The 18290-nt window shown below is 41.1% G+C and overlaps 1 protein-coding gene across 1 annotated transcript; it reads left to right on the top strand.

Moving 5' to 3' along the window:
- Positions 1-82: 82 nt before the first annotated feature.
- Positions 83-18289, top strand: LOC139420993 (cGMP-specific 3',5'-cGMP phosphodiesterase 3-like). The gene is made up of 13 exons (XM_071171450.1): positions 83-290; positions 1471-1585; positions 1788-1827; positions 2046-2077; positions 2171-2228; positions 2309-2358; positions 2485-2517; positions 4440-4482; positions 5212-5288; positions 7331-7426; positions 9092-9181; positions 10946-11035; positions 17078-18289. Exons 2-13 carry the CDS (start codon positions 1477-1479, stop codon positions 17083-17085), a joined length of 726 nt encoding a protein of 241 aa, XP_071027551.1. The 5' UTR covers positions 83-290; positions 1471-1476; the 3' UTR covers positions 17086-18289.
- The last annotated feature ends 1 nt before the right edge of the window (position 18290 follows it).

Genomic DNA, 18290 nt, shown 5'->3' with positions numbered 1-18290 from the left:
GTTCCTTACAGTTAACTGAAAGGGAGGGAAAACTCAAGAGTGAACAAAAAGAACAGATAGGAAGAGTTGCATGTGGTAGGATAGGGATTTGAGCAACAGACAGAAGATCAGATGCATCCAAAATGGCGCATCTCAGTGTAGCTGACGACTGAGCTGGTCTGGGGATTGGATTGGGGTCAACTCGGCCCGGAACACGACCTCCGGTTTAGAACCAGTTTCATTGACCACCTGGCAGATCATCAGCAACCTACGACCTAACGCTCTGTTGGAAATCTACACAACACGTGCTGGTAAGAACTCCCTCCACTGATTGACTCCTACTTTATGCCTAGTTTCTTAACCTCTAGGTTAGTAGAGAATAAGCTAGAAGTGAAGAAGTAACTTGTTGATGTATTCACCTGAGTTGGGGTGAACCAGAAAGTAAACCCAATTCCAAATTTTCCCCAGTGAAAAGCATTGAAAAGTATTGGAGTTTCAGTGTACTGGAATTGACCCCATCCCTGGTACTCAACAATGTTGATTAACCCACTATGAATTCAGAATGGAGACATGTTATAGATATAAATTACTTTATGACTGAATCTGAATGTTCTTCAACGTCATGGCCACCTGCACAGGGCCCAGGTTTTCTGAACTCCTCAGGTTCAGCAGCTCTGTACTTTACCACCTAACTGGGTCTGAGCTAGCCCTTCAGATAAGCTGTCCCTTGCTCCCCCCCCCCTCTCTCTCAAATCTAGACCAGTCTGAATTTGGCAGAAAAATCACCCTCCTCATGGCTCTCTCCAGGAGGAGTGTCGTGACACAAAATAGACACCATTTGTCACTGATGGGCCCTTTTGAGTTCAACTCACTACCTATTAAAAGGTTTGGAGGGAGCAAGGTTCTGCAAATGAGTAAATGCCAGCCCTATGGTACCACACCGTAGTGTCATTGTAGTCGTGTCTGCTCTTGAGGTAGTCTTATTTTATGTGTCAGTTTTGCATGGAGTTTTATGTGCCACGGTACTGTAGATATTATGTGACATACAGAAAGGTGTGTGATTTACACATACAGTGTGTTAAGTGTGCTGGTATTGTCTAACTGTTTAAAAATGCAGGAAATCCATTTCCTGGCGTTAGGAAGCTGAACTGAACCGCTGATAGTGATGGTTAGCAAGAAAGTTAGAGACGGCGTGTGTGAAATGGAGAATGAAAAACCACAAGGAAGGAAAATGACATGATGATTTAACAATGACAACCACATTCCTATTCAGAGGTGATATTTTTCAAAAATGTTTTAACGTTAGGGGCCATTATTTTGTCTTGCACACACAACAAAAAAAAACACTTTAAATTGAGAATCTCCATTTAACTTGCTTCTTATTCCAAGACTAGTCTTAAACTAGGTCAGAGAAGACAGCATAATAATGCTTTAATAGTGTCATGTCAAAAGTGTCATCTAACTGGATGAGTTTGTGTGTTATTCCTGCAGACAGTGATGGAGGTGTCTGTGCAGCTGTATGCGTTGCTGCTGAGTGGAGCGGTCGCCTTGTCACTCATCCTGTTGACTGGCCTATGTCTCAGCTGCAGAAGACACAACCTGCCTAGTAATACCAAGGCTTCGTTACTGTACCTTTTTTGAGGGAATCAATAAAGTTTTATTGAATTAAATTGGGCTCTATGTAGTAAATGTTGTCACTGTAAATGAAAGTGTTCTTCTCAGTCAGCTTAACTGGTAAAAAAAAGGGTTAAATGTCAATTAGAAATTTAAAAAACTAATTTAACGAAATTCATTTTCTTTCTCCTCAGCGTCCATTCAGCAGCATTACAGTGAGGATTACACTCAGCAGTAAGCACTTTTTCATTAAACAACGATTCAGTGCCTATTAATAAAAATGAAACCAAATATTAAAAAGTTTGTGTGGCACTTGTAATATATGTCCGGTGCACTGTGTAAGTGTACCAGATGAGATAACCAGAAGTGCGCCTGAATGTTTGCACAAATCTCCAATTGATATCCGTGCATGTACAAACCTCTACCAACGCTCTGATTTCTTCCCCACTCAGCACCCTAGGATTTGGCTTGGCCCACCCACCATGTGAGTATGTGTGTGATGACTAAAGTTCTACCCAAATCTTTTCATGAAACGTCTTCAGAAAAATGGATGATGATGATGAATCTTCGTCCTCAGACAACCCCTCTGCTGCCACAAGCTGGGGTGCTCCCCCTTCCAGCCTTCTTTCACACATGTGAGCTACTACCCACACACACACACACAATGACTCATATTACCCGTCAAGTGAAATGTACCTGCCTTTCTATCCCACAGTTCACCACAGATGGTTCTGAGACCGAACTCTGTCACACCGACTGAAAATGGTGAGAAGTCTCGCTCTTCCTCTACATCAGATGTCTATTTTCTCCACTTGTTTTCTTCCTCCTTCCGCCGCTCTCTCTAACGTCACAGTTCAGTTCCTTCTTAATAGTTTGCTTTTTTTCTGGCAGAGAGTAATGACGGCTATGAGAGTCCAAGAGATGGTAATGTGAATGTTAAATATCCTACCATGTTCAATAACACTGATCGCCTCAAACTTGTGTGTAGAGTAACTGCTGAAAAAGTTTTTGAAAAATGGCACATTGCTCCTTAGGTGAAAATGTGTTTTTATTGTCACACACACCAAAAATAGGTGCAGTGAAATGTATTGTTTTACATGGTCAGCCATATGGAACCAGGGTTAAGTGTCTTGCTCAAGGGCATATCAACAAATTTTTCACCTTGTTGGCTTGGGTGTTTGAACCAGCAACCTTTTGGTTACGGGCCCAATGCTCTAACTGCTAGGCTACTGTACCTGCCTACATGTGCACCTACTCTCATTCATTCAGATATTTGGATATTAAACCATTCATACAGTGCCTTCGGAAAGTATTCAGACCCCTTGACTTTTTCCACATTTTAAGTTTTCAGTCTTATTCTAAAATTGATTAAATAGTTTTTTCCCCCATCAATCTACATACAATACCCCATAATGAAAAAGCATTTAAATAAGTATTCCGACCCTTTACTCAGCACTTTGTTGAAGCACCTTTTGCAGCGATTACAGCCTCGAGTCTTCTTGGGTATGACACTACAAGCTTGGCACACCTGTATTTTGGGAGTTTCTCCCATTCTTCTCTGCAGATCCTCTAAAGCTGTGACCGGTTGGATGGGAGTGTTGCTGCACAGCTATTTGCAGGTCTCTTCAGAGATGTTAGATTGGGTTGAAATCCGGGTTCTGGCTGGGCCACTCAAGGACATTGATACTTGTCCCGAAGCCACTCCTGCGTTGTCTTGGCTGTGTGCTTAGGGTCGTTGTCCTGTTGGAAGGTGAACCTTCGCCCCCCAGTCTGAGGTCCTGAGCGCTCTGGAGCAGGTTTTCATCGAAGATCTCTGTACTTTGCTCCATTCACCTTTGCCTAGATCCTGCTAGTCTCCCAGTCCCTGCTGCTGAAAAACATCCCCACAGAATGGTGCTGCCACCACCATGCTTCACCGTAGGGAATGATGCCAGGTTTTCTCCAGACGTGACGTTTAACATTCAGGCCAAAGAGTTCAATCTTGGTTTCATCAGACCAGGGAATTTTTTTTCGTGGTTTGATAGTCCTTTTGGCAAACTCCAAGTGGCCTGTCATGTGCCTTTTACTGAGGAGTGGCCTGATTGGTGGAATGCTGCAGAGATGGTTGTCATTCTGGAAGGTTCTCCTATCTCCACAGAGGAACTCTAGAGCTCTGTCATTGACCATCGGGTTCTTGGTCACCTCCCTGATCAATACCTTTTTCCCCTGATTGCTCAGTTTGGCCGGGCGGCCAGCTCTAGGAAGCCTTTTGGTGGTTCCAAACTTCTTCCATTTAAGAATGATTGAAGCCACTGTGTTCTTGGGGACCTTCAATGCTACAGAAATGTTTTGGTACCCTTCCCCAGATCTGTGCCTCGACACAATCCTGTCTCGGAGCTCTACGGACAATTCCTTTGACCTCATGGCTTGGTTTTTGCTCTGACATGCACTGTGAACTGTGGGACCTTATATAGACAAGTGTGAGCCTTTCCAAATCATGTTCAATCAATTGAATTTATCACAGGTGGACTCCAAGATGTAGAAACATCAATGGAAACAGGATGCACCTGAGCTCAATTTTGAGTCTTATAGCAAAGGGACTAAATACTTATGCAAATAAGGTATTTCTGTTTTTTTAATACATTTGCAAAAATTTCTATAAACCTGTTTTTTCCCTTTGTCTTTATGGGGTACTGTGTGTAGATTGCTGAGCATATTTTTCTATTTAATCAATTTTAGAATAAGGCTGTAATGTCACAAAATGTGGAAAAAGTCAAGGGGTCTGAATACTTTCCAAAGGCACTTTATTCTCTGACATGATTGATTGACAGCCATGTGTGTGTGTTTCTCCTATCTGTGTTCTATAGAGTATGTCAACGAGGACAGCTATGAACAAGGATCAGGCTACCTGTGAGTGTTAATTTAATTTAAATAAATGACACTGAGTATACCAAACATTAGGAAGACCTTCCATATATTGAGTTGCACCCCCCCCCCCTTTTCCTTCAGAAGAGCCTTAATTCATTGGGGCATGTACTCTACAAGGTGTTGAAAGTGTTCCACAAGGATACTGGCCCATGTTGACTCCAATGCTTCCCACAGATTGTGTCAAGTTGTCTGGATGTTCTTTGGGTGGGTGATCATTCTTGAATCACACAACTGTTGAGTGTGAAAAACCCAGCAGCATTGCAGTTCTTGACAGAAACAGGTGTGCCTGGCACCTACTACCATACCCTATTCGAAATGGCACTTAAATCTTTTGTCTTTCCCATTCACCCTCAGAATGGCACTCATACACAATCCATGTCTCAGTTGGCTCAAAAATCCTTCTTTAACCTGTCTCTCCCCTTCATCTACACTGATTTGAATTGGATTTAACAAGTGACATCAATAAGGAATCATGGAATTCTCCTGGATTCACCTGGTCAGTCTGTGTCATGGAAGGAACAGGTGCTCTTAATGTTTATTTTATACTCTGTGTATACTGTATGTCAGTGCCTCACTGTGAATGTTACACTTTGCATTTCCAGGACTTCCTGGGAAAAAAGTGGCAATTGTTACTGTGTAGACTGTCGTCTGTGGCTATAGAGTACTGGAGTCTCTTGGGTTTTGTGTAACCTCTCTCTCGCTCCTTTATAGAATGGTGTTACCATCAGTTCTTCCTGGGACTGGGTCTCTGCGTCATTTCAACCAATGTCTAAGCTCCCAAAGCACAGGTAGGTTAACGTAGGATGGAGAGATGACTGAAAATGACTCATTACTATAGCCCTATTCGGACGGGATACATTTTAATGGGGGAGCTCAGGTAATGTGCACATAATTACGAGCACAAATCACCACATCCATAATTTGGTAAAACTAATCCCGTCCAAATAGTCCACTGGAAAAACGGACATTCTGTGGTAATGATTACATAGCTGACGTTCTATAGTAATACTAGTCCCGTGCGAATAATCTGTAATTTTAGTCCCATCCGAATCTGCCATGTCAGTCATTTTTACCTGGCAGGAAGTTTATTGTCCCAGCCCTAAAAATGTCCTGTTTTTTGGCAGACTCACAGGTCATCTCTGTGTTTTGAGGGATATTACAGAGTTTTTAACAGGTGCTGCAACTAGTTTGGGTAAGAACACAGGAACAAGTTCATGCTTAACAAAGTGCTATGCACGTAGCCCACAGGTGAAGGATCTGTTTTGTCACATATCAACTTTCCTAGTGCCATACTTCTCTTTTTAAAAGATGGAGTGGACGATATTGTCAATGGATTAATCATTTGCCAAATATGTCCGGTAATTAAATGTCTGCATAGGTTACAGTTCATGGTCCTTATTGATATGCATTAATATTTAGACTTTATCCAAACTGAAGGCCATTAGGTCCGTATTAAACTATCCCTAGATGTGAAATATCTTCACGTCTAGCAGAGCCTTCAGACTACCGTCATAATGGTCCATTTTGAATGGGTGGGGGGGAGAATAATTACAGGGGCAGTTTGGTAACGTCCGAAATGTCCACTGGAAAAAACGGACATGCTGGGGTAATGGTTACATAACCAGTGGTGTAAAGTACTTAAGTAAAATTACTTTAAAGTACCACTTAAGTTTTTTGGGGGGGGTATCTGTACTTTACTATTTTATATTTTTGACAACTTTTACTTCATTCCAAAATAAAATGATGCACTTTTTACTCCATACATTTTCCCTGACACCCAACAGTACTCGTTACATTTTGAATACCTAACATTCAGGAAAATTGTCCAATTTACACACTTATCAAGAGAACATCCCAACTGCCGCTGATCTGGCGGACTCACTAAACACACGTGCTTCATTTGTAAATGATGTTGGAGTGTGGCCCATGCTATGCAAAAGTAAAAAATAAATTGGTGCTGCCTGGTTTGCTTATTATAAAGAATTTGGAAGAATTCCTACTTTTACATGTAAGTATATTTTAGCAATTACATTTACTTTTGATACTTAAGTATAGTTCAAATCAAATAATTTTAGACTTTTACTCAAGTACTATTTTACTGGGTGACACTTACTTGAGCAATTTTCTATTTACTTTCACTGAAGTATGACAATGTATACTTTTTCCACATAAATGACATTCTATAGTAATACTAGTCCTGTGCGAATAGGACTTTAAAGACACTTGAACACATGGATATTACAAAATACATACACAATAAAACATTTCAGTTGAAATCACAAGTCCAATTCATGACAGTATGTAGATTAGGAGACTGAGTTTTTGTTGATTTAGGGCTGTAATCAAACCTTATGGCAGAAGTTCAGCTTTACAGCGTGATTGAAATGTAAAGGCTATGTTTCCGGAAACTGCATTCAAGGTGAACGCTTCAAATGACCTTAACATTTCTAGTGCCTAATCTGGAACGCTTCAGCGACGCAGCTTGAATAGAGCACTCCTTTGAATGGATATGTTGCGAGCAGCAGCATATTTATTTCCTCATTCCAGTTTTTGTGAAGCACATGTGCAGACCATTTATACAGAGGTTTAGAAATCAAGAAAAGGCATCTTGATGGGCCACGAAATATTACTACTAAAATGCTGTCTGGAGTATTCACATCGCGTTCATATGATATGTCAATGTGGAAGCAGACGAGGACAAAGAGCAGGGTGAGTGATGCAATAGAAATCTGTCTTCTAGGTTAATCAGTATAAACATCACGATGGTTTTAGACTGGAGTGTACATATACAGTATATACCTCAATCCTGTGTGTTTTTGTGTGTTCACAGGAAACAGTGGCGAGGTTATGAAAATCAATATGAATGTCGACGTGGGAAAGAGTGATGACAGTGATGACGGCAGCAACGACTATGTCAATACTAAAGGTATGGCCCACATTGGCACATTGAATAGGAGCTAACTTTTCAGGGATGTTCCTGATTTAAATCGGGAATCCCTGCTTTTTTGACAGTTGTGATAACCCATGGAACTCTTTATGCCTTGGAAGGAGTGAGCTCTTTAAAACTGATTACTAACCCGGATTGTCATCCCTGTGTTTTCAAGCGATAAGAGAGAGTTTAACAGGTGCTGCACCCAGTTTGGGTGTGTTCAAATTGATGCTTAAAGCGAACCCAGGTTTTTAGAAATTTTTGCAAAATTATTACAAATAATTAAACATACCTTATTTACATAAGTATTTATACCCTTGCTATGAGACTTGAAATTAAGCTCAGGTGGATCATGTTTGCATTGATCATCCTTGAGATGTTTCTTCAACTTCATTGGAGTCCACCTGTGGTAAATTCCATTGATTGTTTGGAAAGGCACACACCTGTCTATATAAGGTCCCACAGTTGATAGTGCTTGTCAGAGTAAAAACCAAGCCATGAGGTCGAAGGAATTGTACGTAGAGCTCCGAGACAGGATTGTGTCGAGGCACAGATCTGGGGAAGGGTACCAGAGAAATTCTGTAGCATTGAAGGTCCCCAAGAACACAGTGGCTTCCATCATTCTTAAATGGAAGGAATTTAGAACCCCCAAGACTCTTCCTAGAGCTGGCCGTCCAACCAAACTGAGCAATCGGGAGAAAAGGGGCTTGGTCAAGGAGGTGACCAAGAACCTGATGGTCACACTGACAGAACTCTGTGGAGATGGGAGAACCTTCCAGAAGGACAACCATCTCTGCAGCACTCCACCAATCAGGCTTTTATGGTGGAGTGTCAAGACGGAAGCCTCTCCTCAGTAAAAGGCACTTGACAGGCAGCTTGGAGTTTGCCAAAAGCACGTAAAGGACTCTCAGACCATGAGAAACAATTTACTCTGGTCTGATAAAACCAAGATTGAATTCTTTAGCCTGAATGCCAAGGGTCACGTCTGGAGGAAACCAGGCAGCGCTCATCACTTGAGCAATACCATCCCTACGGTGAAGCATGGTGGTGGCAGCATCATGCTGTGGGGATGTTTTTCAGTGGCAGGGACTGGGAGACTAGTCAGGATTGAGGCAAAGATGAACGGAGCAAAGTACAGAGAGATCCTTGATGAAAACCTGCTCCAGAGCACTCAGGACCTCAGACTGGGGCGAAGGTTCACCTTCCAATAGGACAACGACCCAAAACACACAGCCAAGACAACGCAGGAGTGGCTTCGGGACAAGTCTCAATGTCCTTGAGTGGCCAAGCCAGAGCCTGGACCTGAACCCCATCAAACATCTCTGGAGAGAGACCTGAAACTAGCTGTGCAGCGACGCTCCCCATCCAACCTGACAGAGCTTGAGAGGAGTAATCGCTGCCAAAGGTGCTTCAACAAAGTACTGGGTCTGAATACTTACGTCAATGTGATATTTAAATGTTTTGTTTTTAATACATTTGCAAAATGTTCTAATAACCAGTTTCTGCTCTGTCATTATGGGATATTGTGTGTCGATTGATGAGGGGGGGACTATTTCATCCATGTTAGAATAAGGCTGTAACGTAACAAAATGTGGAAAAAGTGAAGGTCTGAATACAATTTCGAATGCACTCTATACCTCAATCCTGTTTGTGTTCTCACAGAAAACAGTGACGAGGAGGGCAATATGAATGTCGACCTGGGAAAGAGTGACGACAGTGATGAAGGCAGCAACGACTATGTCAATACTAAAGGTATGGCCCACATAGGCACATTGAATAGAATCCAACTTTTTAGGGATGTTCCTGATTTAAATCAAGAATCCCTGCTTTTTTTTTTTACAGTTTTAATAACCCATGGAACTCTTTATGCCTTGGAAGGAGTGAGCTCTTTATAAACGGATTACTTTACTACTAACCTGGATCGTCATCCCTGTGTTTTGAGCGACATTAGCGTTTTAACAGGTGCTGCACCTAGTTTGGGTAAGAACATGGGAACAAGTTCCTGCTTACAACAAAGTGCTATGCACGTAGCCCACAGGTGAAGGATCTGTTTTGTCACATATCAACCTTCCTAGTGCCATACTTCTCTTTTTAAAAGATAACGTGGACAGTATTGTGCCAATGAATTGATAAATTGGCAACTATGTCAGGTAATGTCTGCATAGGTTACAGTTCATGGTTCTTATTGATATGCATTAATATTTAGACTTTCTCCAAACTGAAGGCCATTAGGTCCGTATTAAACTATCCCTAGATGTGAAATATCTTCACGTCTAGCAGAGCCTTCAGACTACCGTTATAATGGTCAATTTTGAATGGGGGGGGGAGAATTACAGGGGCAGTTTGGTAAAACTAATCCAGTCCGAATTGTCCAATGGAAACACTGAAATTCTGGGGAAATAATTACATAACCAATAATAACCAGTAATACTAGTCCCTTGCGAATAGGGCTTTTGTGACATCTTGTGGTTGAATGCTTTTTTACATTTTTTATTGATATCCAAATAACACTTAAACACATGGATATTACAATATATAAAAATAAAAAAATGATTCAGTTGAAGTGATAAGTGAAATGCATGACAATACAGTGCCTTCGGAAAGTATTTATACCCCTTGACTTTTTCCACATTTTGTTACGTTACAGAATTCTAAAATGTATTAAATTGTGTTTTTCCCCTCATCAATCTACACACACTACCCCATAATGACAAAGCAAAAACAGGTTTTAGGATTTTTTGCTAAATTATAAAAAACTAATACTTTTGTAAAATCCCTTTACTCAGTACTTTGTTGAAGCGCCTTTGGCAGCGATTACAGCCTCGAGTCTTCTTGGATATGATGCTACAAGCTTGGCACACCTGTATTTGGGTGACCAAGATCCTTCTCCCCAATTGCTCAGTTTGGCCGGGCAGCCAGCTCTAGGAAGAGTCTTGGTGGTTCTAAACTTCTTCCATTTAAGAATGGTGGAGGTCACTGTGTTCTTGGGGACCTTCAATGCTGCAGAATTTTTTTGGTACCCTTCCCTAGATCTGTGCCTCGACACAATCCTGTCTCGGAGCTCTACTGACAATTCCTTCAACCTCATAGCTTAGTTTTTGCTCTGACATGCACTGTCAACTGTGGGACCTTTATATAGACAGATCTGTGCCTTTCCAAATCATGGCCAATCAATTGAATTTACCACCAGTGGACTCCAATCAAGTTGTAGAAACATCTCAAGGATGGTCAATGGAAACAGGATGCACCTGAACTCAATTTCAAGTTTATTAGCAAAGGGTCTTTACTTACGTAAATAAGGTATTTCTGTTTATTGTTTTATAAATTTGCAAACATTTCTACAAACCTGTTTTCGCTTTTTCATTATGGGGTATTGTGTTTAGATTGAGGAATGTATTTATTTAATCCATTTTTGGAATAAGGCTGTAAGGTAACAAAATGTGAAACAAGGGAAGGGCCCTGGATACTTTCCGAATGCACTGTGCATATACCTCAATCCTGTGTTTGTGTTCACAGGAAACAGTGACGACGAGGGCAACATGAATATCAACGTGGAAAAGAGTGATGACAGTGATGAAGAAGGCAACGACTATGTCAATACTAAAGGTATGGCCCGCATTGGTACATTGAATAGAATATAACTTTTCAGGGATGTGATCTTTCCTGGTTAATCAGGAATCCCTGCTTTTTTTTTGACAACCCCTCTCCCAACTCTTTATGCCTTGGGAGAGGAGTAAGCTAGTAGCCCTTTATGAAGGGATTACTTTATTACCAACCCGGAGAATGGTGTAACAGGCAGGTAGTCGCAGCTGCACTCAATGTGTGTATTGTGGATCATTCCAATACTCTAATAATGATACCAATAGGTACCCAAGTGCTACACCGTCTGGTTATGTGTAATGATGTTAATACCACATTCCTTCCCTCTTAAGATTTTAATATTACGTCTCCACAAATAAACCTAATCTGAAATGGTTATTTTAACTGAAACAATTATTTTAATCTTATGTACTCTACTGGTCTAAACAAGTCAGTCATTTTAAACATGAAATTTCACAAGTTTACTTTTATTTTCACATGCTTGGGTAACTAAGTATTTAACTCTTGAGTCTCTTTTACTGTGAGTCTTTTAAAAACAATTTATCGCAGCTATTTTTTTCTTTTCTTGTTCAGAGTTCAGTCTTTTAAGCAGCTTGGAAGCTTTGCGTGCCTCTGTGGATGACGTATACTAGGGGTAGTGTTCAGTATTTGACTCTGAAACGAGATTCTCCTCTTGGTGAACTGTTTCCTCTGTTACGGTCTCTGTCTGTGGAATGTGCACCACAGAAGCACTTGGATAGCTAGAGAACAGCCTGTCCTCTGCCGTCACAACTGGTAACTCACTTGTTGTTCCATCCCGTCTGGCAAGAATCTGATCGACATGTCTGCAAACCACCTTACCTTGTCGGAAACAGGACAAGTAGCTGAGTCTATGAATCCAGGAATCCAATTTCCCACAACTGAAATTTCTGATAGACAGGGTTCCCCTCAAATTTAAGCCCTTGGTATGTTTGTCATGGTTCTTTTTCTGTCGTAGGCCATCTATAGTAGTGGTGGATGAAACAGAACTAACCTGATACACATCCATCCCTTTTGATTATCATGAACATTGCCCCCATGAATGGCCCTGTATACTTTATGTGCAATCTTCTCCAAGGTTTCTCTGGAAACTTCCATGGGTGGAGTGGAGCTGCTGGTGCCTTTCTGTGTTCCTGACACGTGTTACATGTCTTGACTAGATTGTCTATCTCCTGGTCTAGTTTTGGCCACCATAAATAACTCCTAGCCAAGGCTTGATATGCGAGACCCCCTGCTGTAGGTTAGCCTGGCGTGCTGGCTGTGGAATAATCACTAGTGCTCCCCACATAACACAACCATCCTGTACACTCAACACTGTTTCCCTGACACTGTATGGTGTGAATTCAGTCCCTTCTGTTTGTTGTGGCCATCCCCTTACTACATATTCTCTATCTCTAGACAGTACTGTGTCTTTACTTGTCCAGGATCTCCGTTGCTCTGCGGTCACGAGTGCCGTGTCCACGCACATCAGCACTCTGTCCTCTTGAGCTGTTATGGTGGGTGTGTATCACAGCGGAAGACTGCTCAAAGCATCTGCATTCCCGTACTTTCCTGATAAAGCTCAAAAGCAATCGCTTTTGCATGTGAAAACACAGAATCCTACTCATTACTTCAAATGCTCCTACGTCAATTTGTTTTGAGCCAACTACGCTTTGGGACTTGAACGGGGCACCTGGCTCATGCCGGGAGGCAGCCCGGTTCCAAAACAAATGCAATCAACTTTCATCTGGTGCAAAGGCGAACCCCCCCCCGTAGCTAAATCTAACCCTTTCCCTAACCTTAACCTCAGCCTCCTAACTTGTCACATTAATTATCCGAACCTGCTATGTAAACAAATCTGTGTCCAGAAACCATCAGTTTCATAACACCGGAACTGACCACGGGCAGTTATCAATTGGCATTTCCTGATATCAGGGAACACCCACATCAAGAAACACCCCGAGTTGTGGTCTGCAATTACACCATATTCTTTCCAATGCCTCTTCTCCTATGAAGTAGTAACGCCCCTCTTCCACACCTGTGTGGCGTCACATACTCCTAAGTGTTATGTTCCAATGACACCTTATTCCCTAATATAGTGCACTACTTTTGATGAGAGCCCTATGGACCCTGGTTAAAAGTAGTTCACTATAAAGGAATTAGGATGCCGTTTGGGACACAACCTTATTCTCTACTTATATTTGATAGAAACTGACCTATCCTCCCATAGCCATTACTGTATGTTGTCCTGATCACATCCCTGATATTATTAAAGTGGAACTGACAACGTTTTTAACTACTTTGCAGATATGAAAAAAGCAGACAATCATATCAGTAAAAAATATCAGATTCCCAGTGTGCGCTTCAAAACAAACTTTTGAAAAGAGGTTTTAAAAATAGGTTATATTTAACTCAAAATTCCATGACATACAGTAAGGTGTTATTGGCAGAATAGATGGATGCAGTTCAATGCATCCATCTATTCTTATTGTTGTCTATCAACAATGACAAGCCACTGGGATCTGACAACTTGGATGGAAAATTGCTGAGGATAATAGCGGATGTTATTGCCACTCCTATTTGCCATATTTTCAATTTAAGCCTGCTAGAAAGTGTGTGCCCTCAGGCCTGGAGGGAAGCAAACGTTTTTCCCCTTACCTAAGGATAGTAAAGCCCCCTTTACTGGCTCAAATAGACGACCAATCAGCTTGTTACCAACCCTTTTGTAAACTTTTGGGAAAAATGGTGTTTGACCAGATACAATGCTTTTTCACAGTAAACAAATTGACACCAGACTTTCAGCACACTTATCGGGAAGGACATTCAACAAGCACAGCATTGATTAGCTGAGAGAAATTGATGATAAAAAGATTGGGGGGCTGTTTTGTTGGACTTCAGTGTGGCTTTTGACATTTATCGATCAGTCTGTTTCTGGAAAAACATGTGTTATGGCTTTACACACCCAGCTATATTGTGGATAAAGAGTTACCTGTCTAACAGAACACAGAGGGTGCTCTTTAATTTAATGGAAGCCTCTCCAACAAAATCCAAGTAGAATCAGGAATTCCCCAGGGCAGCTGTCTAGGCCCCTTTTTCAATCTTTACTAACAGCATGCCACTTTGATTAAAGTCAGTGTGTATATGTATGCGGTTGACTCAACACGTCAGCTACCACAGCGACTGAAATGACTGCAACACTTAACAAAGAGCTGCAGTTAGTTTCAGAATGGTGGCAAGGAGAAGTTAGTCCTAAATATTTCAAAAACTAAAAGTATTGTATTTGGGACAAATCATTCACTAAACCTTGTAATGACTGTGGTAATCTTGTAGCCCTGGATTGTAAACTGTCATGGTCAAAACATATTGATACAACAGTAGCTAGGATGGGGAGAACTCCGTCCATAATAAAGCGTTGCTCTGCATTCTTAACAGAACTATCAAACGAGGCAGGTCCTTCAGGCCCTAGTTTTGTCGCACCTGGACTACTGTTCAGTCATGTGGTCAGGTACTACAGAGGGCCTGAGGAAAATTACAATTGGCTCAGAACAGGGCAGCACGGCTGGCCCTTGGATGTGTACAGAGAGCTAACATTAATTATATGTATGTCAATCTCTCCTGGCTCAAAGTGGAGGAGAGATCGACTTCATCACTACTTTTATTTGTGAGAGGTATTGACATGTTGAACACACCGAGCTGTCGGTTTGAACTACTGCCACACAGCTCGGACACCCATGCATACCCTACAAGACATGCCACCAGAGGTCCCTTCACAGTCCCCAAGTCCAGAACAGACTATGGGAGGCGTACAGTACTGCATAGAGCCATGACAACATGGAACTCTATTCCACATCAAGTAACTCATGCAAGCAGTAAAATTTGATTTAAAAATATACCTTATGGAACAGCGGGGACTGTGAAGCAACACAAACATAGGCACAGACACATGCATACAAACACACGATAACATACACACTATACACATGGATTTTGTGGTATAGATATGTGTTAAGAGTAGGGGCCTGAGGGCACACAATATGTTGTGGAATCTGTATTAATGTTTACAAAAAGGTAATACTGCCTTAATGTTGCTGTTCCCCAGGAAGAGTAGCTAATGGGGATTTATAATAAATACATGATTAATATAATTCACCAATCCATTTCTTGGTAGTCCAAAACATATTGCTGTCAGGTTGTAAAATCACAGCTGGCCTGATACATTGTTTGCTGCCTCCACCCATTTGGGGTGCACTGTTTCATCTTCAATTACTAAATATTTGGAATGAAAACGGACGACTGTAACGTTAATACAATCAAACTAGCAAGGGCAATGATCACGTCAGCCATAATGTGACTAATCGGCTAGCACACAAGGCCCGCGGGCCGAAAAGGTCTCACAGGCATGTATAAATGAATCAACAATTGAGTCATTTACTTAATGAAATTACAGCGTGATGTGCTCGCATTAGTGAATTCAACTTCAATTGCGCTGCTTTCGTGTGTCCCGTTTACAGCGCGCAGTGGATGGAAAGTGTAGGCTAATAAAATGCTGCAGTCTGGCTTCGGTATTGAAAGCTTAATGATTAACCAAAAACAAAACCTGCAATAAATGCATCCACACGTCACTTGTATGTTGAAAAATACAATTTTCACGTGACATTTGATCTTATACAGTATGTATAATACTTATGCTCCTATATGTGATACATGTAGTATTCACATGTTTACTACATGTCATACGTAATGTTACCTTATGCTCATGTGTGACACACAGTATTCACATGTTATTGTATTTTATTACATTTTCATGGCCCACAGCATTTTCATCCTTTAGTCACAATACATGTTACGGGAGCATAATTTCAGTGCTACTTGTAGTCATGGTAATAAAATTGAACAAACACAAAACTACATTTAATCCTATTCATTTTCTTTCATCGCTTCTCAATTCAGCCATTTTACTGTTTTTAAGCCGTTCCCACTTGTCCCTTTGTTGCAGCCGGGAAGTGCTTCGTGACGTCTGTGGAGGTAAAGCAACAGATGGGTTGGGTTCATAAAATTACATTAAAAAAAAATTCTCCATAAAACCCTTTCAGATTTAGTTTAATAAGAATTCGACCAAATAATGCCCTATTTGCAATGATACAAGCATTTCGCCACACCCGCAATAACATCTGCTAAATATGTGTATGCGACCACTAAAATTTGAATGGCGCTGCACAAAGCACAAACATGAGACCGCTGTGCGAAAACGAGGAAGTGGACAGTCTTGTTTGATTATCAGTCAAATTAACAAATGTGTAAGAAAATCGAGTATACTCAACGACAATACATTGAGTGCACCATACAGCAATGCTGCATCCAAACGGTGATCCATGCAGTGGCAAACAAAACCATATTTGGAGTTAAAAACCTTTTCATTAGGGTCGCAGCGTATTATGCTTAGCAGCAAAGGCTGGACACATATTTATCATCTGTTAATGCTATATGCATCCTATAAGTGGACATTTCAATGCGAGCGAGCCTACCTTTTCATGGTTTCATCAATAGGGCTATGAAGTTCGCAAATGTAGGACTCCCGTGGTATTTACACATTTGCAGAAATCCAGTCAGGTGGCTTTTGGGAAATGCGTTCTAATGATCTAAAGGCACACTTGCTACCGCCTGTAATCACAGTCCAGTTTAAAGTGAATGATGGCAAGCCAGTGTGGAAAACTGATTTGCATATAGGCCTTCTGATTGGCTGTGGTGCACGGTCCGCATAGACTGGTCCTGGACAGGACAGATGTTTTATTTACTGCAGTGACTTAATTGTTAAACGCAAGGCCGCTATCCCACTATATTGCTATTCAATTTTCAAATGCCTTACTATGAAAGACCGTGCTCTATTGTCAGAAAATGTACAACAAAGTCTCATTCCTGGTGGTGTATTTGAATAAGATTTCATGTTGCCAAAACATACCATCTAATAACCAAGCAGGTGGGTGATACCATTTCTGAAACTCAGCTTTACATAACAAATAAAGTTGGTACTAACTTTTTTTCTTCTCTTAGATATGTGAAGCCTTCCCATCATGTAGCTGATTCCGAAGGGGAGGGAATTGATAAGTCGCTTGACTGCTGGATTTGAGTGCAACCAAGTATCAGTCAAAGGGAAGACTACACAGCGTAACTAACATCTACATAGGGCTTCTGCAATATGGACAAGAGCACTGTGCAACTCACTGCTGTGGCTGCTGAAACTTTTCAAAAGACCTTAATATCATCCACCAGGCGTCTCTCTCCAAACTGTGGTAATAAGGGAGGACATGTTGTAAAATGTATTGTATGGCTTGTGTGGTGTAGGACAAATGCCTTCGAAAAACACCTCTTGGTGCCCCAGCTGCTTGTGTGAGCTACCAGCTATAACCATAAAAAAAAATTTTCAAGCTCTTTCCTGACTATTAAAGAGAGGATGACAGTGGGGAAAGAAAGGTGGTGTTGAAGGGCAGTAGGCCGGATTTGAACCCATGTTGACATGCCGACGGCTGCGGCATTACCCTTTTCAATGTATGGATTTGCTGACGACTCCTGAGAATGTTCGTTCTAGTTTACCCATTTTCTCTTAAATGTATTTATATATTTTGTTTTACTGTGGCGTCATGTTAACTACATTCAAATGTTTTTATAGTTGAAGTTCTTTTTGTCACTATATAAGAAATGCTCTGCCAATCTATAGCCGTATTCAGACAGGATAAACTCAGTGTAATGTGATTTGTGCTCATGCACATCTCATTTCAATCCCATCCCTAAGGTTGGGTCCTCTGAATCGTCATCCCTGTGTTGAGTGATATTAGTTTCAGGTGCTGCACCTGGTTTGGGAACAAATTGATGCTTAAAACAGTGCTATGCATGTAGCCTAATGTTAAATTCTGTTTTGTCACAACTTTCCTAGTGCCATACACGTCCGGTAATTAAAAGTTTGCATAGGTTAGTTCATTATTTTGACTTTCTCAGAACTGAAGGCCATTAGGTCAATATTAGGCTGTTCCAAGATGTGAAATATCTTCATACCTAGAAAAGCCTCCAGTCATAATGCTCAATTTTGAATGAGGTAAGAGTCGTCCTCTGGAAAAACTGACATGCTGTAAGTTATAGCAGACTTTTTATACTAATTCTGTGCAAATAGGGCTTATAAACCATTTGTGTGTTATTGGGTGATGCGCCTCAGTTTATGGTGAAATTCACATGCTTGTCATACCTTTAAATAAATCTAAATGAACAAGAT

Source organism: Oncorhynchus clarkii, chromosome 12 (assembly GCF_045791955.1).
Source record: "Oncorhynchus clarkii lewisi isolate Uvic-CL-2024 chromosome 12, UVic_Ocla_1.0, whole genome shotgun sequence".
NCBI lineage: Eukaryota > Metazoa > Chordata > Actinopteri > Salmoniformes > Salmonidae > Oncorhynchus > Oncorhynchus clarkii.
Note: the sequence above shows the minus strand (reverse complement) of the source record. Positions and strands in the feature narration are given on the sequence as shown.

What these genes read in the sequence shown, in the direction of transcription:
- LOC139420993 (XM_071171450.1), top strand. Translation starts at nt 1,477, where the DNA reads ATGGAGGTGTCTGTGCAGCTGTATGCGTTGCTGCTGAGTGGAGCGGTC. An exon ending in TGGCTTGGCCCACCCACCAT is followed by an intron (nt 2,078 to 2,170) that starts GTGAGTATGTGT and finishes CTTCGTCCTCAG; the next exon opens with ACAACCCCTCTGCTGCCACA. An exon ending in TCCAGCCTTCTTTCACACAT is followed by an intron (nt 2,229 to 2,308) that starts GTGAGCTACTAC and finishes TCTATCCCACAG; the next exon opens with TTCACCACAGATGGTTCTGA.